Source organism: Coffea eugenioides, chromosome 2 (assembly GCF_003713205.1).
Source record: "Coffea eugenioides isolate CCC68of chromosome 2, Ceug_1.0, whole genome shotgun sequence".
NCBI lineage: Eukaryota > Viridiplantae > Streptophyta > Magnoliopsida > Gentianales > Rubiaceae > Coffea > Coffea eugenioides.
The window spans coordinates 54,129,995-54,154,875 of record NC_040036.1 but is presented as its reverse complement, the minus strand read 5'-3'; the positions used below and the strand labels follow the sequence as shown (position 1 = coordinate 54,154,875).

Below are 24,881 nucleotides of genomic sequence, written 5' to 3'. Positions count from 1 at the left end.
TTAGCTATCCTCCCATACCCCTTAACAAACCTCCTATAATACCCTGTCAGTCCCAAAAATCCCCTCAAACCTTTGGCATTGGTAGGAGTTGGCTAGGACAACATTGCATCTACTTTTGCAGGATCAGCAGAGATTCCTTCACCAGTAACTATATGTCCCAAGTACTCTACCCTGTCTTGCCCAAATGAACATTTAGACATTTTTGCATATAGGGAGTGGTTTCTGAGTGTGTCAAGAACAAGGGATAGGTGTTTGAGATGGGAATCAAAATCTGGACTGTAGACTAGAATGTCATCAAAGAACACTAATACAAAATTTTTTATAAAAGGCTCAAACATTGAGTTCATTAAAGCTTGGAAGGTTGCTGGCACATTAGTAAGTCCAAATGGCATCACTAAAAATTCTTAGAGACCAGAGTGGGTTCTGAAAGCTGTCTTTTGAATATCAGAGGGGTTCATTCTTATCTGATGATACCCTGATCTCAAATCAAGTTTTGAAAATACTTTTGCACCATGCAGTTCATCAAGTAAGTCATCAATGATTGGAATGGGAAATTTTTCTTTGATAGTGAGGCTGTTAAGTTGTCTATAGTCAATGCATAACCTCCAACTTCCATCTTTCTTTTCACTAAAAGAGCTGGAGATGCAAAGGGGCTATGGCTGGTTTGAATAATTCTAGTGGTTAACATCTCTTTGACTTGTCTTTCTATTTCTGTTTTTTGCCTGTGGGGATATCTATATGGGCTAATCTTGAAAGGTTTAGCATCAGGATTCAATGGTATTTGATGATTTAGACTACGGTTGGGTGGTAGGGATGTAGGTGTAGCATGTCTTCATATTGAGCAAGTAATTGAGTGAGTGCTTTTGGAACAGTAGTTACCTGTGAGTTCTGTACTCTGACCATGCAAGAATATTGCAATGCTATTCTGATTTTGTTTCTACAATACTTCTGGGCAAATATTCCCTGCTCCATCAGCACTCTAGCAGAGTGTGAATCCTCCTGCAACAGCACCATCTCACCCTCCTTTTCAAAGGGCAATGACAGCTTCTGAAAATCAAATGTCATGGGACTGTAACACTTTATCCAATCAAGGGTAAAAAATTTCAGCGGCCACTAAACTATTGGTTAGATCATGTTTTGGCCATCAAACTATTTTTCGTCAATAATTGACCACTAAACAACTTAACCAGTAAATTCGTGACCATTTAGTTGATAATTGCTCTTAATCTGTGAAATTAGCCATACACGTGGCAAAGCGCGGGATAATTTTGTCCAACAATTACTCTACTCTATTTCACAGATTAACTGCTAATTTTACATACTAAGAGCAATTATTGACTAAATGGTTATGAGTTTACTGATTAAGTTGTTTAGTGATCAATTATTGACAAAAAATAGTTTGATAGTCAAAACATGATCTGGCCAATAATTTAGTGGCCGTTGAGGTTTTTAACCCTCCAATCAACCCGTAAGATCAAATCGTAAGGCTCCAAATCCAGCACATACACATTGTGAGTACAATGATGGCCCTGCATCAGCCATTTCATGGTAGGGATCCACTGTTCACAAACTAATTCTTTCCCATCTGCAATCTTTACTTTAAAAGGCCTATGATCCTTAACAGCTTCAGGGTATAGTTGAGCAATGGGTGGTTTTATGAAACAATTGGTACTACCCCCGTCCAGCAAAATGGACATCTCTTGATCACCATAATACCCCAACATTTTAATGGTACTGGAAGACAGTTGCCCTGAAACTGAGTTTAAGGACAATGTAACATCCCTGCCATACTTATTACCCTGATACTCAATGATTTCACTCTCTTCCTCTGCTATCTCATCCCCTTGTGTCTCGATTTCATCTGTCAACAACAAATGGATCCTCCTATTCTTGCAAATATGCCCAGGAGAAAATTTCTCCCTACTTTCGTAACATAAATTGTGGTCCTTCCTATACTGAAACTCAGTGGGCGTAATTTTCTTGGGGCCTTGGGAAGCTGTTTTATTAATACTACTGTCAAATACCTGATGTGCAGGTTTCTTCAGAACTGTATCTGCAACTAAAATTAGCTTCGTGGGCATTTTGTGCTGCTTAGACATAACCTGCAAATGGTGTTCTTGCCATTTTGCATTCTCAAATGCCAATTGCAGGGTAGTTGGCTTGTGGGTCTTGACTACAGACTCAATTTCTTCCTTCAGTCCTTTGAAGCCTTTGGACAGGTAGTCTTTCTGTGTTGTCAGAAGGAGTGCCCAAGATTCCTCTATCGCCTTGCAAGCTCCTCACAAAAGCATTGTACTGAGAATTCATGGACACCATGAAATTTTTCATCTCAGTAGCATTAGCTTCTAAGAGAGCTTTCATGTCAGAGTAATTTGCCTCTAATTTCTCCTCCAATGGCTGTCTTTCTGCTGCATTAGACTCAAGAATCTGAATCCTTGAATCTTGTTTCTTCAACTGTTCTTCAAAGCCTTTCATTCTCGTGACTTCAGCCATTGTTATCTAAGGATCCGATGGCCGAGCTTGCAAATCCAAGGACCGCAAGCTCTGATACCAATTGTTATGGTTCCTACAAGAAGAAATAGATGGAAGGAAGGAAAAGAAAAGAATAAAAGGAAGATTGTAAGAACGGAGAGTGAGATATTATCGATGGAGGAAGAAGATGATTACAACAATTCATACATCACCCCTTCTGCATTTTCTACTCTCCTGTTTTATACCAATTTCTGGTGGTCTAACAAATTGAAGTAACTATCAGTAAGTAATTTGTGCTAGCTGTTAGTAGAATATTCCTTTCTCAACTACTTCTCAACTAACTTCCTGACTCCTAACCGCCTTGGCTCTAGCTCGGTCATCACAACATTGATATGCTCAGATCAGCAAAAAGAGAGCAGGTTCAACATGGTAACTGTGTTAATATTTTCTTCAATCAGATTCATCTCTCGGAAAACAGCAATTGCTTCGCCACGCATGTACCAGTAAGTGAATGCCGCAATCATTGTGCTCCAAGTGATTGCATCTCGGTGCTTCATCTGACTAAACAAAGAATTATTAACCAACTCATTTGATTCATAGCCTTTCCTAAGTACTTTCGAATGAATCAACGTGCATTGATACGGTAACATCTATGTTTTCAGAACTGGACCGGGTATCGACTCGTTCAAGTTCAGGGGTCAGGGGTCAATGGGTTCAACCGGATTTGATCGGGGTTGAACCGGATAATGTCATAAATAAAAATTATTTAAAAATTAAAATATTATATGTAAAATACCTAATAACATGTTAATATTAATAAAGATATATTCATATATATTTGATGTTTCAAATATATTTAACAAGAAAATACAAAGAAATTAGAACAGTCAAATAGCAATTTATATTATTTAATGAGTATTAACAAGCTTAGAATTAAAATTATGGATTTAATTAAAAAATAATACCAAATTTTAAGATAATATTTATAAAGTATGAAATATTTGAGATATATTAATAATTTTTAATAACCTAGGATCAAAATATAATATTAGAAATATTTTGACCTTCAAAAAAAAAAAGAATCTACATACATGCATGGAGAGGGGGCAACAAGAAGATATGGATGTTGTATGAACACGTGCGAGTGAGTTGTGGCCAGGATGTAGCAGCACTGGATGTAGCAGCATTGCAGCAGTAATCAACTGTGCATGCATGTCCCATTACAAAAATGGTTGCGTTTTGGGATTTTGGCCTGGGCACATGGAGCCAAGGAGATGCAGGTCCCTCTCTTTCCTTTCCTTGCGTGAGATCTGAGATGCATGGTGGAACCCGGTTCTTATTTTTTCCGGTCAAACCCGGGTTTTGACCTGGTTTGATCGAACTTTTAATTTCCCGGTTTTTAAAGTTAGCTCGGACCGAACAATTGGCCGGTTCTCGGTTTGACCAGTCGGACCGGCCGGTCCGGTCCGAGTTTGAAAACAGAGGGTAACATAAGATACTAGTAATAGTTCACATGTAAAGCACGTGATTATAATATCCTAAAATATATAATTTTTTAGATACTAAAAATTTTGATCTTCGACGTAATAATATGGTATTTTTATGGTGTTTTTTTATTAGCCTGTTACTTTTGACAATTTTATTAAATGGAAAGTGACAAAAAGCATTCCAATGTAGTTAACATGTCTTGTAAGATTAAATTTGGAATCATGAACCAAACATTTTTTGATTTATAGATTAAACTCTAACATATCAAATATTGATAATATCAAGTTTAAACCCTGCATACTGTAATGTAATTGTACAGATTTTAACTTCAATGAAGAGACAAAACTGCAGTTTGCCAATTGCTACCATCTGAACATCAGGGGGAGGCAAATTTAATTGAGCTTATAATTTATGTAGCGATGATAAAAAAGCAAGTATATCTTTTTTGCTAGAGCTAGAATGCCAAATGTTCTATATTTTCAGAACAATGAGACATTGTGCTCAATGAAAGTAAGGTGTATCGTTGAAGTACATATCACTTTTTCCTTTTTTTTTTCTTTACCAAGAACTCAGGCTATTATCCAAAATAAGATTTGATTTTGGATCTAAAATGATCGCATAAATAGCTTATTTATAATCTATTCTCTTTTTAGGACATGTAAGAGCAAACCAAATGATGCTTGCTGCGACTTAAATTACTTTCCCACCCTAACTTGAGATATAGCAAATGTAGATTTATTTCAGTCATCAAATTTATCATCACAAATTTTAATGCTTTCATAAGTCTCCATACAATCTAATCTAAATGTCATGTTCTAATCTAATCTCCATACAAATTTTAACTTGATATTACCAAAAATTTCAGTCATCACAAATTTTATACTTTCATAAATTTTATTTTACACCTACTCCTACTCTATACTAAGGAAAAAGGGTGGACCCAAGAGCGTCAATGGAGAATCTGAAAGGGACTGAACCGTCACCAGATCAGACGGGTGCAAAGACATTCACTGGTGAAATTTTCAGGAAATCCTAGACAAGAATCTAGGTTAAGAGATCCGATCCCTTGACTTACACCCAAGGAGAGTTTTAAAGCTCTCTCTGGTGACCAAGTAGTTGGTTAATTATTGACCTATGATTAATTGGAACAAAGTAATTAATTATAATTTATTCCATGCAATGACAGAGATGCCGCCTTAATGGAATGTATAAGGCCAACAACCATTGATAAACCATCAAAATAAAAAACATCTAAACAAAAGCTTATTTTGAAAACAGTAATTAACCATTATCTTACTTCCAAGTTGCCCATGGTGGGCCATCATCTACAGAATTAATGTAATGAAAAATTATTATTTAGTTCCATCATTCACTAACAAGAAGCTGGAAGAAAACTAATCTTTGATTTTGCCCATGCAGAGAAAGAGAGTCATATCTTCATGAAATGTTTAGAGGCCGTAACAACCATTTATGAACCGTTGAAAACAAATTCATGTTTATTATAACTAAACAAAAGAGATCACAAAAACCAAACCAAATTAACTACGCTAGAGGTGAGAATAGATATTAGCATAGTAAAATACCATACTAGACAATTAGTAAAATTGAAATTTTGAGTATTTGAAAAATTGAACCAAATTCGTTTCTTGATTCATCAGCATCAAATTGATGTCCATTCCAAAGTAAAATCAATTTCAATAATATACTGTTAAACGCACATGCAATGGGTGAGAGAAAACTACATAATCCAATACTAGATATAAAAAGACTTGTAGTCAATGGTGACTGGGGAGATTATTAAAAAAAAAAAAATTCAGCGTCAGTAAAGCAAGTTGCATTTCGTGACGGAAAATAGTCTGGTAGCACGTCGGGAGACAAAATTGATTATAAAGCTATCCACGAAAAGCAAATGACAAGAACACCAGACCAATTAAAAAAGGGTTAATTACACTGCATACCTCGTAATTTGTTGATAGTTATACTTTATATCTCTTATATTTTAGATATATACACTTCTCGTATCTCTGAATTATAGGTGGCAAACAAATTCATTTAACTAAATTTCTCCATACCCGTCTATGAATAGTTGGATATAGGTATCTTAAATTTTTACATATGAGTATAAATGAGTTATCCAGTTGTACCCATTTAATAAATGAATACAATTGGATAATCTACCAAACCCAATTAACCTATTTAGAATTGTCTTTCCTAAACCTCCTTTCTTCACCCACCCACTTAGAAGAAATTTGAGGCTCGCTTTGATTATTGAACTGATTGTTAGAGACTTTCATGCCTTAATATTGTTGAATCCTTATATGCAGTGGAATGTTTTATACCTGTTGCCAATGGTGTTCCTCTTACCTACGATATACCTCTTGACGACCAATAGAAAAGGACATATATTAAGTTATTAACTTTTCAAACATGAGGATGTCAGAAAGACTTTCATGCCATTAGATACTATACCTCTGGACAGTTCTTACCCTTGGGGCGTGAAGACTGAACTGTTCTTCCACATATACAATTCATTGGAGGCAAAATAGTAGGTTTTAGGATTGATTGGTGCCGTACTCATGGAGATGAAGCGATGAGGAAATATCTCAGTTGAGGAGAAGAAATGAGACGGAATAAAGATATTTTAGTCTTCTGGTAATCAAATCCTTGTACGACAGTGGAAATATAGATACTATTAGGGTATGCTACTTTTTAAGTAATCTTACAAATTAAGAAACTACTTTTTCCAAAGATTCGTATGATATATTTGATCTAAATGCCTTGTTAAACAATTTTATGATAGTCCGTGCATATTTGGTATTATGACTACTATCGTTTTCCCATTTCTTGATTTCGTTTGCTTTTCTATGTTCATATTTCATGATTCTTGGGTGCAGCGAAAGAATTTTGAATTTGATAGCGCTACTAATTGGATTTGTAGTAAAAATATTTGGGTAGTAAACTCTTTGGTTTAAAAACAAAAATTGCCGGGTAAGTTCTTCGACTTTGCCAGAAGTAGTTGTTGCTTGTATGTAGCAAAACCTTCGATAACAAGGCTTAAGATCAAGCAGTATGTTGCCAAACATTTCAAGGAAAAATTTGTCCTCGACATATACAATACAAATTGGGGATTAAAAATGAAGAAGGCATTAGTCTGCCCAGAGATAATTGTAGATAAAATAAACGTAGTTTGTGCATTGGTAACAGCCTTTTAATTATAGTTGGGCAAACCATCATTAAGCCAAATGAAACAAGTGGGGTTAAATGGAGGCATCAATTAGCTTCATAAACGGCTTGTAAGGCATGAAACTATGCATAATTAATTCTTCCAAAATGATAACGTGTGGTTTGCCATCTAAAGCACAGGTGAAACTTGGTATTTGGCCCTCACAGGGGTGGTCTAGCGGTAAGCAGGCTCTTAAAAACCCTTGAGATCTTGGGTTCGAATCTTACTCTGGACTTAAACCTCTGTGACTCGCCCAGAGTCACTGCGTGGGGTCGTGGCGCACTCCTCCGATTTGATGTGCCAGCTCGGGTCCTAAGGGTTCGAGTCGGGACATGCTCCGGATTACACAAAAAAAAATTGGTATTTGGTTACTAAAATGCTCAAGCTTTTATTGACCTTGTAAACAATAAATATTAGACATAGGAGTATGGGACTAAAGTTTTTTCATTTTTACTTTTTAAAAAAGTCTACAGTTATATGTTTAAGGTTCAAGGGCAAGTATTACAATCCTCAAATATTAAGGGGTTAAAGTGCAATTGACCAGAAGATAGTACCAGCACCTGAGACAAAAGTTACCTTAATACAATTGTTGTATAACAATGTCGCAACTCGGTAATTAAATGACCCGAACCAAATGGGACTTCTAAGGCACATTCAAAGGATGAAAACCTTGTCCCATGATGCAGTTTAATTGGCAAAAACATTAGCTAAAAATCCGTGATGTTCCTAGTTCAATTTTTAAATCCTCATTTTTCTCTATTCTTTTTTGTAAGGTTTATTGTCTTCCCTCAAAAAAATATAAAAATAAAAACCCAAGTTAAAACCGCTATTCCAGAAAACAAACACAAAAGAGCACTTCAGAGGGTAACAAGGAATTCACAAGACAAATGCATGTAAAAGCAAATCATGTACTATAGAACTCCAACAAAGACATCAAACATGAACCGACTGAAAAAATCATTAATGCAATCAACAAAATGACAATAGAGTGGCAAGAAATGTATGTATGTTCAGACGGAAGATTACCTGAAGGAGTTTTTTTCTTCGGTAAAATATAGAAAACCTCTTTGTGGCTCTGTCGAAAGTCAACGAACGACCCTATGATCTGTCGGCAAGCTGCCCTATGGTTGCGGCCAGATTTGGTCACCAAGGAGAGGGGGGAATAGAGAGGGATGGGTTGGGAAAGGGGGGGAAGAGGTGGAGGGGGAAGTGAAAAAGGGAAGAGAAGAGAAGAAGGTGGTGGCAGCTGGTGATGATGGGTGGTAGTAGGTGGAGGGGAGGAAAGAGGAAGGAGGATGATGTATAAATTTTAAAAGTATCTCAAAAGTTTTAAAATTTGTAAAATCACCCATGATAGTTAAGTGAAAAGAATTTGAGCACCAAAAAGAAAAATGAAAAAATGAAAACAAAAGAAAAAATATTAAAGTAATAATAATAATATATCACTTGCACGTTTCATGCGAAATTCCATATTAATTTAAAGTACAAGGCAATTATGTGAATATTTTAAAATCACAAAATGACTTATTGATCTTCAGTGAAACTACAAGAAAGTTTTCTGTATTTTAATTTTTTTTTTTAAAAAATACTACAACGTGTAATGTGATATATATAAGATGAAAAAAATGATTAGAAACTTTTCCAAGTGCTTATTTAGGATCCATTAAATCAAGGCGAAGAAGTTGATACAACGTCTCTTTGCTCAATTGAAAGTGCAATGCTTTTTATTGATTATTGAAGTTTTTATTCTCCCATCTCTTATCTTTTTTTTCTCTTTGTGAATAACGTGTATAAGTTAAATTTTTCCTTACCATTTTTATCGGGGGCAAAAGTATGAATATGAAGACAATACTTTCATAAACTTTCATACTCTTGAGCAGACAAAACATTGACGAACACGGGGGTTGGTGGCCCGTGGATCCTTCCAGTCCGTCCTAGTTCAGGATTCTAGATACCTAATCAGCCGTCGAAGGATGGATCGAGTCAACTTGTGATAGGTCAGATACTGTCTCTCCGTCACCCTCCGTGTGGGACCTTTTGACCTTACCAGTGCTTTTTTAAAATCAAAGTTGATGATGGACCTTACCTGTACCTAAGTGTTGACTCTGAGATGCAGCAACCATTTCTCCAAGTTCCAGCCTCTTAGCAGTTTCTGCAAAGGATTTTGGAATGAAATCCTTGACTACCTCTGTGGGCAATCTGCTGCGCAATATTGGTTCAGCACAATAATCCGGCTTTTCTGGAGAAATCTGCTTCAAAGTTTTCAGGTGTGTTAGTTCAGCTTAACATTTTTTCCTCATCTATCTTTCGAAATACAGTTGCTTAATTCTTTAATTCTCTAGCATAGTGTATAACTAGTCCGTTAAAAGATCTCAAGTATTGTACCTTCAACTTTTGCTGGGTGCTTTTAATTATCTTGAATTGTCGAGTCAACTGCCTGTCTTCTTGGTCTACCTCAGGAGTGTTAATCATTTCCATTGAGGGGAATTTACAATCTTTTTGTTTAAACGATTAAAAAGATCAGGGCCACAAAATCAACCATTGTTCAGACAGATACGTTACAGCCAAATCTGTAGGCTAGCTATGCTTTGTGAGTAGAGATAAGTCGAACAATCGGCACGGTAAAAAGGCTGTCCCTATTGTTATTTTTCCCAAAACACAATCTTAGATCAGCTCATTAGGGCAGTTATGTCTATCACACGCCGAAATCCCAAATCATTTACTTGGGATTTCGCAGAGCAATGATTACAGAATCCCGGCGAAGGAACATTTTACTAATGAACTATCCTTGTTAACTGGAAGAGCTTTTTTCTTGCCTTTTCCTGTCTTGGGCACCACAGTCCACATCTCTCTGACATTTCCAGAACCATATTGCAGTGCCTGTCAAAGGCGCGCACACGACCAAGAAGCTTTCTGTTGTTCTGACAGTTAATGAGCACCTGAGTGTTATTTTTGACACTCAACATCAAGACAGATAGAGTCCCAGTGTTATATTCTTCTTCCTCATTCTTCACACCATCCTCCTCCATTGGCCCGGTCATTTTCAACAAAAGAGAATTGCTTCAGCTCTCCTCCAATGGAGTGACAAAAAATTGGGCCATGATGTACAAAGCTATTACTACAGACTCTATACATTGGTGAAAACTTCATGCTTATAGTTCTAGGGACAGATTCCATTCTAAAGCAAGTGCATAATTCTCTCTGGTTCTAGGAGCTTTCCCCCAAGGTCGAACCACATGCTGTACAGAATCAATAATAGCACGCACTATATTCCGAGAAGTCGAAAACTTATATAGCCAAAATATAGCCTGCATTTCTTGCTTTCCATGGTTCATAAACTGTCACTACGAAAACACGTCTTTTGAACTGATGGCCAAAAGAGTTTGAACTCCAATGCTTTGCTAATCAACTCAGCTTTTCCTCCCAATTGTAGCTCCCTCTAAAACCTGCACTCATGTTTTGGACCTTCTGCCATACAGACTGAGAGACTCTATAGCCAAAAGTAAATGGTCAAAAGTTTCATTTTCTTCTTGACACATTACATTAAGAAGAGTGGTTGAAACCTGTAACCCCCATACCATGATTCTGTTCATAGTGTTTAGCCTTCTTCTACAAGCTAGACATGGTATAAAGGCAAATCTAGGAACATAGTTTTTGCCCCATACAAGTTTATACCAATATGCTTTCAGTCTCCAAGCTCTGAGAATCTTCATAGCAGACTTAACAGATAATGTGTTCGTGGAGCTTGTGGACAAGATTGTTTGATCTTGCATATCTGGAAAAGGTTTAAAAGGATCAGGGGTTGCTTGCATCAAGTCTCTGACATCTTTAGACCACCTCCTCCCACAAGGCCACTTCCAGTTACCATTCAAGATACACTTCCATCTCCCACTAATCTTTTGATAAAGAGTTGAATATTGCTTCTTAGCTGGAGTATCTTCCTCCATGCCCAAGAGGAGTCACTTAGTACTTTTACCCCCAAATAGAATGACCTTTCAGCAAAATTTCAGGCACCCACTTGACCCAAAGGGAGTCCTTCTTAGTACAGATATTCCACAGAAGCTTCATGATCAGGCACTTGTTTTTATTCTGCAAGATTGAATAAGCCCAGTCCACCCTCTTTCTTAGGAGTACACACATCATTCTAGAAGACTTTGGGGTTATAATGCTGCTTAACTTCTCCTGCCCTTAAGAAGGTTGATAACATGCTATGATCAATCTTTCTGACAACTGACTTTGGCAAGATAAAAGCACTCCCCCAATAAAGATGAATACGATTGAGCACACCTTGGATCAACTGGAGTCTTCCACCATAACTGAGCTTTTTGTTTTCCCAATTTTGAATCTTGCTAAATATTGATTGACAATCCTTCATAGATAGTCTATAGGTAATAAGTGGCAGCCCAAGATACTTTACTAGCAATTCCGCTCTAGGCATATGAACAATGTTGCATAGCTCATTATCTAAACTATCAACAGTTCCGGCTAGGAAAACTTGACATTTTTGGAAATTTGGCTTAAGACCAAATAACTCTCCAAACTCATGTATATTGTGATTAATTAACTGAAACGATTCAGGAGAAGCACCAGTTAAGAGGAAGAGATCATCAGCAAAGGCCAAGTGGGATAGTCCAGCCTTTCCACATTTCAGATGGAAGACAAAACCACTTTTATGAGCAATGCTCCATTCAAACACAGCAGTAAAAGCTGCCATGGCAATAGTGTGATAATAGTGCTGTTTAGAGGCATATACATGTAGTTGTGAGAAAAACAAAATTGCAAAGCATCAATAACCTCTTTACCAACCAGTTGCCAATTTGTTTTGAAGAATTCAGCGTAGAAGCCATCCTGGCCTGGAGGTTTTCCACCTTTTATCTGGAATACTGCATTCTTTAATCCCTGCTCAGTTATCTCAGCTTGGAGATTAAGCCTCTATTCATCTGAAAGCTTATTGGATAGGACTTGGTGTAGTCTGGAGTTGTCAGGATTGAGATTCTAACTGCTAAATAATTGCTTGTAGAAGTCCACAGCCATCTCCTTAACTTTCTAATAGTCCTTGACAGTTTCACCATCATCAGCTTACAATGCCACAATTCTATTTTTTGCTGTATGGTTAGCTACCTGTCTATGAAAATATTTTGTGTTTTTATCACCTGCTCTAAGCCACTCCACCCTGCCTTCGTCTCTATAGAAAGCCTCTGCTGCCTTAAGGAGATCAATATACTCCATTTTTACAATCTTTTCCAGTTGAATAACATTTTCATCAGAAGGTTGTCCAGTGAGTGATTTCTGAATCAGACATAACTGCTCCCTTTTTTAAGCACTCTAAGCGAAGTGTTATCAAAAAATTCCTTATTGAACTCTTTAGCTTTAAGGACTCGCGCTTTTGACAAATGCTTCTGACTGGGCTGGCTTGAGAATCATCCTGGTCTAACCATATCTGATGAAGATCTCTCCAGACTTTTGATGACTCATCCAAAAACATGGAACTTGTAAGGCTTTGGGCCAAATTTTAACTCAGAATTAATGGATATTTGTATAGCAGAGTGATTAGAAGTACCAGGAAGAAGGAATTCTGCTTCAGTAATAGGGAAACCAGAATACCATTCTTTATTTACAAAAAACTCTTTTTAATTTTACTATATACACGCCCACCATCTTCTCTCTTATTACACACACTGTAGAAACAGCCCTTAGCAGGAAATTCACCAATGTCTAGAGTATCAATTATTATATCATTGAATGCAGAAATAGCACCAAGGTCATATTCTAAACTTCCCAACTTTTCAGAATAGTTCCTGATGATATTAAAACCTCCCATTATAATCCAGGGAATCCCATCAGCAAGAGGTTTAAGACTATGAAAGTGATCCCAAAATGGTCTCTTCTCTTCAACTTTATTTATCGCGTAGACCATAGTTACTATAAACATATCAAAACCAGGAAATTCCACGAAACATGCAATACACTACTTATGAATTTTAAGTACAGAGCAGGTCATATCATTTTTCCAGCAGTAAATAACTCTACATACACTACAAATACTACCATTGTGCACATAATGCCAATTTGGCAAACATTTCTTCATAACTCTATCCACATTTTCAATACGGAGCTTATTTTCAGTAATACCAAGCATACTAGCTGTAGTACGATTCACAATCTTTTGAATTTCTGATTGTTTAACAGGGTCATCCAACCCCCTAATCTTCCAGCATACTAAGTTCATTATGTAATTGAGGGATAGAGATTATTACTCGTGCGTTTCCTTGCACCTGTGCCCAATTTTTCACCTTTCTGATGTACTTCTTGTGAGAATTCTGACCTCTACAGGTTTTTTCCCAATTCAAGATTCAGCCTCACACCACCTGAGCTGCCATTCCCAACTAAAATAGGTCCAGCTTCTGTAGAAACTGAGATTGTACCTGTTTGAGCAGAGTTAGACCCCAGTTGAGTCACTCGACCTGTAGCCTTATTTGAGCAATCATCCACCTTAGTATATCTAGGAGCCACTACATTATCCTCTTCCAAGCCAACCAATTTCTCTGCTTTTTCTTCATGCACTTTCCCAACTGATTTGGAAATATCACCTTTTGATTCCTTCGATAGCCTTTTGGTAGTTTTAGCCACCAATGGGCACATTTTCACATTATGTCCAAATTTCTGGCAGTGAGAACACCTGACTGGAATCCATTCATACCCTATTGGCTAATTCCCCAAATTCATAATAATAAGGTTAAATTATGTATAACCCTGGTTTTAATCTATTGCCATGTGATCCCCTAACATCTTAAAATATCCATTTCACCCCCTATAATTTTTTGTAAAGTGGAAATTTGATGGAAAATAGCCTGTTTATTGACATTAGTTGAAATACCAATAGTTCTTTTACTTAAATGCTAATCAATCAATGGCTTAACCATCTTTATAAAGATATAGGGAGATTATAAATAAGTGCAAAAATCACAGAGGGTAAAGTGGATATTATACAAACTATAAGGAAGTCATATGAATATTAAGAATATATCACGCTGACTTTGAAATTGATATAAACACTATAATTGATTGTGCATTCCGTTCATTTTCCACTTTACACAAAATCACAGGGGGGTTATGTGATTATTTTAAAATTTTATGGGGGTTATTTGGCATTATGTAAAATTGCAGGGGGTAATAAGTAATTTAATCCTTGTAATAAGAATTTTTGAAGGCCTAGGGGCGTCAATCCTTAACTCAACACAAATTCTAGCATAAGCAACATGATCCTGGGCAGCAGTTTGCTTATCAATGTATGATGAAAGGCATCATATCTATTTGAATCTTTAAAGTCTAGTCCAGCTGAAATAATCTTAAGCATTAAAATATCTTTGGAATCATATGTAGGATTATTTTGATAAATATGTTTACTCCTTAAATCCACCAAGGGAGTTTGGAAATTTCAGAAAAAGTAGGAGTAGTCATGTATATAGCATTGATTACTCTAAATTTGTACCATTTTTAAATGAAATTACTGTCACATCCCTGCACACAATTCATCCGAGACGGTACACCAATGTAACTTGCAAGTTCACTCAGGCCAGCTTCAGTATAGTATTGGAGCTTCATTCTTGGGAATTGCACCCAAACTAGAGTAGCATCCAACTCTTCTTTGTGAAAATCAAGATCAGGACTGCATGGCATTGGGAGCAACATTTTGCTAGCCATGGGCCATGAAGACTGATCCAGCACTTTTACTTTTGACTCTGCATCAGCAAATCTGTAAACATACATCCTTTTTTGTAAGGATGAGACCTTAATTTGCCCTAACTCCTTCCATCCAGAATTTACAAACCACTACATTGCAATCTCTTTCCCAATGGTGAACAAAAGCTTCTCCATCTAATCAATTGTTTTTCAGTCGAAAATTTGGTTGCTCATTAAAGCAAAGGTGTTGAGAGACTAGCCAAACTAGTACATTGGAGATTATAGGGTGTAAAGTGGAAATAGAGAGGAAAGATCAAAATATAGGGTTGTTATCACTTTATCCCCTTAAACTATATCATTACTATCAGTTTACCCCCTAATGTTATCTTTTAGTTACTTTATCCCCATAAGTAATTCAACTCTAACATGTTAAGAAATTTTGGACAAAAATACCCTTTTATTTTATAGCATTACTACATTGTTATTATCACTTTATTCGTTTAGATTATAGCGATACAATCACTTTAGTTCCTAACATTATTTTCTAGGCATTTTACCTCATCGTTAATTTAACTAGTATGGTCAAAAAATTTTAAATATATTTACCCTTTTTATATATAATTAAAAATTTAAAAAGTTGAAATGGTTATTCTTCCTTTTTTTTCAATATAAGAGATCAAAAAACATAAAAATAAAAAGATTTTCTCAAATTTCTTTTTTTCATATTTATTAATACTAGGAAAAGAAAAAGAGCTAGGCAAGAAGGAGACAAAACATTAGATTTTGCAAAAAAAGAAAATAAAGAAAAGTCTAACATTATCGTATTTTTTTAAGGTTGTCGAGATTGGGATTGGAATTTGGTGGTAAACAAAAAAGTGAAATAATTTTAAAATAATAAAAGTATTTAATTCTTTTTTATTTGTAATTAAAAAAAAAGAATTGAGCTCTCTCTCTCCCTCTCCCTCTCCCCCTCCCTCTTTCCATCTTTCTATTTTTTTAATATTAATAAGATTGCCAAGAAGAAAGATATTAATACTTTGACTTTTTTCTTGATACTAAAAAAGAGAAGAGTCACTTTAAATTTTTTATTATTTTTATTATGCAAAGAGGAGAGTATTTTCTTCTAAAGTTTTTTGACTTGCTAAGTTGATTTAATGGTAGGATAAATTGCCTAAAAAAATAACTCTAGGGGGTAAATTAATAATGAGACTATATTTTTTGGGGGTAAAGTGATAATAATTTTAAAGGTTAAACGTGTCTTTTCACTTTAATTAACAAACTCCGTTAAATTTGACTGTTAGTCTTGGGGGTAAAGTGATTAAAAGATAACGTTAAGGGGAAAATTGATAGCAGCACCAAACATTAAGGGGATAAAGTGATAATAACCCCAAAATATAAGTTGTGCACGTTTATAGAGGTTGCCTTTCTTTTGTTGTGAGATTGACTTCTTTTTTATTCTCAGAAATCAACTATTGCGAGAATCCCGACGAAGAATAAGTCGAGACTTGATGATGATGGCTTCTAACGGTTCTTCAATTCTTTTGTTCCTTTGTAGTTACACCTACTCTGAAATCTAGAGAGAGATTTACCGATAGTCAAAGCGAAAGTTTAGCAAGTATTTTAGACTTTAAGATAAGTCGAATAGGGAGCAAAGAGCCACTAATCAATCACTGAGAGCTGGAATGGGTGGGGATAGGAAAGGGAGCACGGGTGCACGCGGACTGGAGGACTGGAGACTCTCCAGTCCGCGTGCACTAGGGGTGGAGCTGAACCAAGTAGCTCGACTCGAGCTCGCGAGCTTCTTGGTCAGCAGCTCGAGATCGAGTTTGGTCAACCAAACTCGATCTCGAGCTCGAGCTGCTCGTTAGAGCTATCGAGTCGAGTTCGATCTTAGATATATGATACTCGAGAGTTTGACGAGTTCTATCGAATATCGTATAAAAAATTATATATATAATTACTAATATAGGTAAACAACTTATGAAATTTACAATGAACCATTCTACCACCTTTATTTATTTGTATGGACAAAGTAGGGATTTCATAAATCATAAATCATTATTTGTGTGGACAATGAAGGAAAGCACAGATTTTTTTGCACAAGTTTTCGAGCTCATTTTACGAGCTACTCGAGCTCGAATCTTATACGAGTTCGAGCTCGAGTTTTTTTAACTATATCGAGTCGAGTTCAAGTATGAAGTTTGAGGCTTGTTCGAGCTCGAGTAGTGCTCATAATCTTCGAGCTCAAGCTCGAGTATGGTACTACTCGAGCTCAACTCGACTCGACAGCACAGCTATTGGAGACTGTCCCATTTTTTTTTCTTTTTCTTTAATTTTTCATAATTAAAGGGTCTACAAAATGGAAAAGGAAAAGAAGTGGAGTTGAGAATCGAATTAGGAATTTCATGACCACTTATCTTACATTCCTATCAATTAAGTTGTGCTTTGGGGATATTTCTTTCCTTTTGTTTGTACTTCGATCTAGAAATCAACATTGTTGATGTATAGTTTGATTAAAAAAAATAGGAAGATCTTTGCAATATTCTAATGGATTTGAGCTAAAAGAATTCAGAGGATTTTATAAAGACATTAGAAATGAAATACGAGAATAATTTTATTTCACAAAAAAAATTAGAGAGTTATATAAAGACATTAGAAATGAAATACGAGAACGATTTTATTTCACAAATCCAATGTCTAGGAAGTGTCTGTTATTTTCGTTCTTTATATATGTATTCACAGAAACTTTTTAACCTGTTAAAATGCCTATTAAATTGGTTAGACGCTAAGTGCAACTAAAATGGACTCAAGGAGGCAATGTACAGGTAATTAATTCAAAAGCATAAGATAAAAGAAGGGTAAATTACTCCTTGTGGTTTGGTACTTTATCACATAAACCCCTATGGTTTAAAAGTAATGAAATGGTAGATTTGTCAATATATTAGTTTAACTTTAACTGTTTACAATTGACCATTAATTTTAACGAAAAAAATTAACGGTGACACTTTAAATCAAATCATGAGGATGTTATCTATAAGATTTTAAACAATTGGAGGGTTATATGGTAAAATACCAAATTGTAAGGGGGATAAAATGTAGTTTATCCATAAAAGAATGATAACAAATATTTCTCTTCTAAACAAAAAAAAAAAAAAAAAATAGTGGAAAAACAACATGAATGCCAGGGCAAAAGTCAGAGTACGTGTTTATGTTCATAAAAATATATTTGTTAGCAAAATCAATGTGTAACCTTATATGTATGTGTGTAAATTCTCTATATGTGGAAGTAGGTTTTCTAGGTAAGGACATGTAACTTAATTGAAAAGAATTAATGGGTTAAATTGTCACTTGACTATTAAGTTCGATAATTCAATACATTCTAACTTGTCTAAAATCCACATTTGAGTTGCTAGATTTTCAAAATTCATTGATGAAAAACATCCTACCCTAAAGTTATTTAAAGGAAAAAAAATCCTATCCTGTGAAACATAATTTAATTTAAAAGAATAAGACAATGATTTAAAGGAAAAAAAAATCCTCCCCCCCCAAGTTGTTTAGGTATAGGTAAACTTTCAAATTTCCACACAACATTAGATTTGTTAATAATTTAATGCTGTATTGTCCAATAAAATTAGATAAGAAATGTAACATTAGGATTTAGGAATAACTACTTAAATAAGTACCTAGCAAAACAAAAATTCAAACAATATGCAACACCAGAATACGTTCTACATACGTGAGAGCAACATGTATGCCCGGGCGTAGTGTTTGCAATCATTGAATAGATTTATATGAAGAAAATGTGCAAGCCAGTCGCGGAGTTTCAGCGTTGGATTTATCAAGAAAAATTTGCAGTTTGCAGGATGCCAGTTCCGCTACCAGTTGGGCAAGCCGTTACAGCTGCACACGAGGATGCTAAAGGCTGCTTTCTGTACATAAAGCACAGGAGAAGGCATGTCATAGATTTACCCCGAAATTTTGAAAGTCTAAAACGTCAAGTGAACAGTCTCCTTACGCATTGGAATGTCGTAAATGACGATATAAATCGTCAATCAGCGACCATATGGATAAACGATAATTATACAGCTCGTTATGATGACTTGTGTCAGATATGGATTGATTACCAAGAGAACTTCATCAAGAAATACAAAAAGATAGTTGGACTTGAATCATATGCAGTGGGAGCAGCAGGAAACCAAATCCCGGCCCATGAATTGTTAGCTGCTTCCAAAGGTTGGAAGAACAAATTTTGTACCCCAACATTCTACAAGCTTGCAAGGCTGGATAAAGACGTTGTCAAGTTTACGACTGAAGTCTCTAATCTCGAAAATAAGATAACACTTGAGCACGTAACCAGTCCGATAAATCCGCAAATCGTTGTAAGACAGGGGGCTAAAGAACTGACTGATGTGCCTTCGCATCATGGGCTCCTTGTTGAACTGCAGCTCTGTTTATATGTGGCAGGCTGTAGGAGGATTGCCATCTATGGAGCACCACAAGTTGGGAAAACAAATATTTTGAAAAACTTGAATAACTTGTTGGTTCGATGCCCTCGCGGCCTGGAATTCGACTATGTCGTTTGGGTGACCTTTCCGACTGATCTGCCAAAGCCAGATGACATCGTCAATAACGTACAAGAGAAAATTCTTGAGCGTCTGAACTTATCTGGGCAGAATAGTGTAAGTGGGAAAAAAGAAGTAATATCTAGAGCACTACGTGAGAAATCATATTTGCTGCTTTTTGACGGGTTCTCTTCATCAATTGAACTTGAGGACATTGGAATCTCTGAAGAGCATGAGCACGGGAAAGTCATCATTGAAGCTAAGGATCCACATCTCCTGAGGAATTTTAAATTTCATAAAGAAATCCATTTAGAGAAGCTACCACCTGAAGACTCAAGGAAATTGTTTGATAAGATCATTGCTGACGAAACATTTTGTAAAGAAAACAGAGATCTAGGTGACTTGATTCTAAAGGAGCTTGGTGGGCTTCCAGGTGTGATCGCATCTACAGCAGGACAGCTGAAAAGTAATAAACGAGTACAATACTGGGACGGTGTGAAGCAAAGATTGAAAGCTGATATTTGGGACAATAATCTTGTGGGCTTGGCAGGAGTAAAATCGGCTTTTGATACAGCTTATAGTAAATTGAAAGAGAATGATCGAAAGTGCATACTTTATGCAGCATTGTTTCCAAAAGAGTTCACAATTCCCATAGATATTTTGGTCGAATGTTGGAAAGCTGAAGAATTCCTAAGGTGTCCTATTCCTACATTCTCTTACGCAAGAAGAGAAGGAGCGTGTGTACTCAACCAGCTGACAGAGCTTTATCTCTTAGAGAGGTGTTCCGAACACCATGTCAAGATGCCAATAAACTATAGGAGAGTTGCACTTGAAACACCTTTCCCTGGGGAGAAAATTGCAACATCTTTTGTCAGGTCAGGTCCAGAGATAGACGGACACCTAAAAGACGAAGAATGGGAGATGGCCAGAAGGGTGTCTTTGATGCGAAGCCAATTAGAGGAATTACCTGTGAGCTTGAAATGTGGGGGCATATCAACACTATTTCTGCAACTTAACCCAGACTTGAGAATCATTGAGGAACCGTTCTTCACAAGTATGAAGAAACTTCGAGTTTTAGACCTGCACAGCACAGGAATAAAATTGTTGCCACATTCTATCTCCAACTTGACATCGCTCCGGAGTTTATACCTCAACAATGGCTGTGACTTAACTGAGCTCCCACGTAAAATAGTAGACCTCAAGGAGCTCGAAGTTCTTGATATTCGAGACACCTTAACTAACTAAAGTAGAAAAATGAATTTCACTTTACACCCTTTAACTTGTATTTGTTTTGTACTTTATATTCCAAACTTTAATTTGAGAAATTGTATCTAGCTTTAAAATTCATTCCATGGGAGTCTAGTTGTTAGCATCATAACTAACTAAAGTAAGGATAATGCACACAATGCATAAGCGTAGCAATAGCATAGCAATAAATGAAAAAAAAATTAGAGAAGGAAAAATTTCCCTATAATTATCAACAAATTAATCAATTTACAGTGTCCTAGGGTCAAAAAGAAGAACCCAAATGCCCAATAAAGTAAAAGAGATTCAAGGACAAAAAAAATGGAAAATCCAAGGTTTCAACTAATAACATTTCAAGGAAAAACATATCCATACTTAAGGCTGGATCTTTGACTTGTACCTAACACTGGATTGGTGAAATGAACTAGTACTTTGAATTGGAAGGATTCGCACAACTAATTCCTATTGAACTAATGCTCATTATAAGACACTAGTGAAAAGGGCACACTCGATGTGCGTGCGTAATTTAAGAAAATCACCTTTTATATAAAAGAAATCAATATAAAATTTTCATAAATGAAAAAATAAAATTTTATCTTTTAAAAGTTTTTCAAATGAATTTGGTGGTTACAATGTTTGTGGGTGGTTATGGGTGAAAGTTAGTTATGGTTATCTTGGATGAGAATATAGGAAACATGTGATCATATACCATAGATTAATTAAGTAATTTTGAGGGTAAAGTTGAAAGTCTAAATAGTGACAAAAAAAAAAGTTTACAGCAAGTTCAACGCTCTCCCATTTTATATACTATAGATGTTTTATTTTTGTTACAACATAGAAATTTCAAATTTTTCCAATAGATTGACCTTGTGTTACTTAAATATAAGGAGCTAGTCCTAGGGTTGTTGAACTCCATGGGCAAGAGAGATGAAATAACTAAATTGCAATTGAAAAACAAGAATTTCTGGTTGAAGAACTATAATATGTTTACTATTGTTGTTAATGTTCCACTTGTATTCATATTTTGTTGATTATTTTAACAAAAGTGAAGAATGGAGAACAGGAAGATTTCTTAAAAAAAATGGAATACTGAGATCTCTTTACATATGCTATTTTGCTTATGGTATTGACTCAAATAGGACAAATATGAGAATTTAGAAAGCAGTGGGGGTTTAAAATTAAATTTTAAGGTGCAGAGTGAGGATCAAACACAAGTTAAAGGGTGGACAGTGAAATTAGTTGCTCATCACTTATGTGCAGTTGCTACATTTGCGCGTTGTGTGCACACTTCTCACTTCTGTCTGAATCAAATGAGAAAAATCTGAGAGTTTAGAATGCAACTCATCCAAAATTTAAGTTTGTGGTGCAAATTGAGAGTCGGACACAAATTTTGGTGTGCAAAGTGCAATTAGTTCTTTTATTTTTTAACATTTGTCATTTGTAAAAATGAGTGAAATGAATGCATGCCATGTGAAAATGTGAGTTTGTGTGAAGTGAAAAAGTGATAAAAAACAAGAGTGTGTAAGTGGAAGTGTGCAAATGGATTTACAAGGTAAGGTGAGTACAATAATAATGTGAAAATGCATGTGAGATAACATAAAGTGCATGTGTGCGAGTGATATTATAAAGTGTAAGTAGTCGAGTGAAAACGTGCAAAATTAAAGTAGTGTGAAGTGAGAATGTGGAAAAAGGGTTAGAATATAAAGTAGAAGTGTATGTGATAGCGAATGAGTAAAATGCATGAATCCTATAGGAATGCATCAAGACGGGAACGGGGAGTCCTAACTTTGTGACTTTAATTTTCCCTTTGATTAGAAGGGAGAACAAGCGTGCTAAGGCTATTTTGTAGCCACACTCGCTCGTTTCCCTTATCGAAAGGGGACTTTCATGCAAATAGTATGAGATGCAAAACCTAAAAATGAGGGGAAAAAGGGGTTCGAGGAGCATGCCAAATGATAAAACTAAGAAAAATGCATGACATGTAGTGAACATGCAAATATGCACTAACGAAAGGGGAATGGCCTATTGGGTCTAGCGTTTGACTAGCCCTTTCCATGAATTCCTACTAGCGTTGGACTAGTGGAAACGTACATTCATCCATCACATTCATTCATGGCTATGGAAAGCGAGTAGACATGCCAAACACTCGTAAACAAGTAGCACATAACACTTAGCATGCTCGACTAGATGCAAAAGCCTAATAAAGCAAATTAACACATAGCCACAAAAGCAAGCAATCAAACTAATGGACCTATTACATTTGCTAGCTAGGCACACGTCTTCAATAGGTCTTCATCAAGTGCTTTCCAAGCCCTATCTATTACAAGCCAAGGGGTGTACACATACCCCATAAAGAATAACTTAAATAAAAAGCAAAAGTAAATGAAGTAAATGAAAGGAATTAAAGAAAAACAAGGGAAGCAAGTAGACATGCAATTTTCACGTAGCACGTTGGATCACATAGGAGAGACAAAAAAGATAAAAGAAGTTATACCTCCCTTGAGTTGGAGCTCTAATGGGGTGAAGTCACTTATTTATCCTCCAAAATAAAAGAAATGGTCAAGGTACCAATTTATTTGTAAAAATTAAAGAAAACATGCAAACACGGGCTCACATGGTCATAAAGCTCTTAAATTCATGCATGAAGTGCAATTTAAACAAAGCATAGTAGTTAATTGAAGCAAACAAGCAATGAAGTTGTAAAATTAAAAACTACCAAGGACCAAATTGAGGAGATTATTCAATTGATTGGGTCATAGCAGCATTAGTTGAAAGCCAAGGGGTCAAAGTGCAATTTGAAAGTTTTTGCATGTAAACTCCATGCAACTACGTAGAATATTTGAGCTTCTGCAATTGATTGTGCAATTTGAAATTTTGAAAGCCTGCCGCCCTTTGCTTACAAACTTGCTGCAATTTCTTCTCAAACTCAAATTTCTTAATCACAACCTTGATTAGATTTTTTTTCAAGCCAAACCAACTTCATTCAGACCAAACAAACGGAGAACTTAGCAATCTTCATTCAAACAAACAGAAAATTTAGCAATGCTTTTGAGCTTCAGCATTATCACAGGGCAGATTCGTTTAGGCCTCTCAAACTAAAAAACCCAATTTCAAATTCTTATCATGCATGCAAATGAATGACAAAAATCAGAAAATACTGAGGGTCTTCATGCAAACAAGAATTCAGGCAAAGCTTTCTGCCGAAACAAATTTGGCAGCTAAGGAAGTTTTCTGCAACTCAAACCATTTAGCAGCCCACGCAGCTCTGGAACAAATGAGACAGAGCCGTGACATGCAAACAAAGAGAGGAAAGAAAAACTATGAAAAGCTAGCAAGTTGGAACTCATTCATGGGTTCATTTCTGCAATGTCTCAGCTTCCATATGCGCAGGAAGACAACCATGAGCCAAAAGAAAAAGAAGAAACTGACCAGGGAAAATAAACCAAGTTAAAACCATTTCTGCTCGTTCCAGCTTAGCTACATTCATGCATTCCAACTCAAACAAGTTCCAATTTCCAATTCTTATCAAGCTCGTCATGCATGCCATGGTTTTAAACATTTAACCGAAACACATGCAAAGCTGGAATATTTTCATGCAAAATGGTTTGGAGCTTCAGCAAACAGTGCTTTTGAGCTTCGGCACATAGCATGGCAGATTTATACAATCATCTCAAATCGAAAACCAGCTTCAAATTCTTATCACGCATGCAAGGAAATGACAAAATCAGAAACACTAAAGACCTTCACGCAAGCCAAAAATGAGGACAAGGCTTTCTGCTAAAGAAAAAAAAAATGCAGCAGCTGCAAGGCTTTCGGCAATTCCAACCTGCCGCCATTTCCCTTTCATATAGATTCCAAATTCAAACACACAACTTAATCAATCCACTCAACCGGGTAGCACAGAAATTGAGTCTCCACATATGCAAAAAGAAATTCAAAACAGGAAACAAGCATAGCTAGAAACCTTTTGCAACTATATTATCAAGCATTATTTTCAACCCACACATAAAACCTTTGGGTTTAAGCACCAGAATCCAACGAAGACATGAAACTCCAACCATATCCCAAAGCCTTGACATCTTAACCAAATCAAAGATTACATTTTTATTACGAAATTAAAGCAACAGCGATGAACAAAAACACCTAACCCAGCGAACAACTACCAGCATCAGCAGCGGCCCAAACAAGAAAACCAAGGATGCAAGAAC

General features: G+C 36.0%; 2 protein-coding genes and 1 pseudogene across 2 annotated transcripts; 1 reads left to right on the top strand and 2 right to left on the bottom strand.

Annotated features, from left to right (window-relative positions):
• Positions 1-9,902: 9,902 nt before the first annotated feature.
• Positions 9,903-10,224, bottom strand: LOC113758315 (annotated as a pseudogene).
• Positions 10,225-10,635: 411 nt separating this feature from the next.
• Positions 10,636-11,130, bottom strand: LOC113759897. The gene has a single exon (XM_027302475.1). The coding sequence runs from the start codon at positions 11,128-11,130 to the stop codon at positions 10,636-10,638; it is 495 nt and encodes a 164-aa protein (XP_027158276.1).
• A 7,536-nt stretch (positions 11,131-18,666) lies between these two features.
• Positions 18,667-20,673, top strand: LOC113759896 (disease resistance protein RPS2-like). Its single transcript, XM_027302474.1, has one exon. The coding sequence runs from the start codon at positions 18,667-18,669 to the stop codon at positions 20,671-20,673; it is 2,007 nt and encodes a 668-aa protein (XP_027158275.1).
• Positions 20,674-24,881: the final 4,208 nt, after the last annotated feature.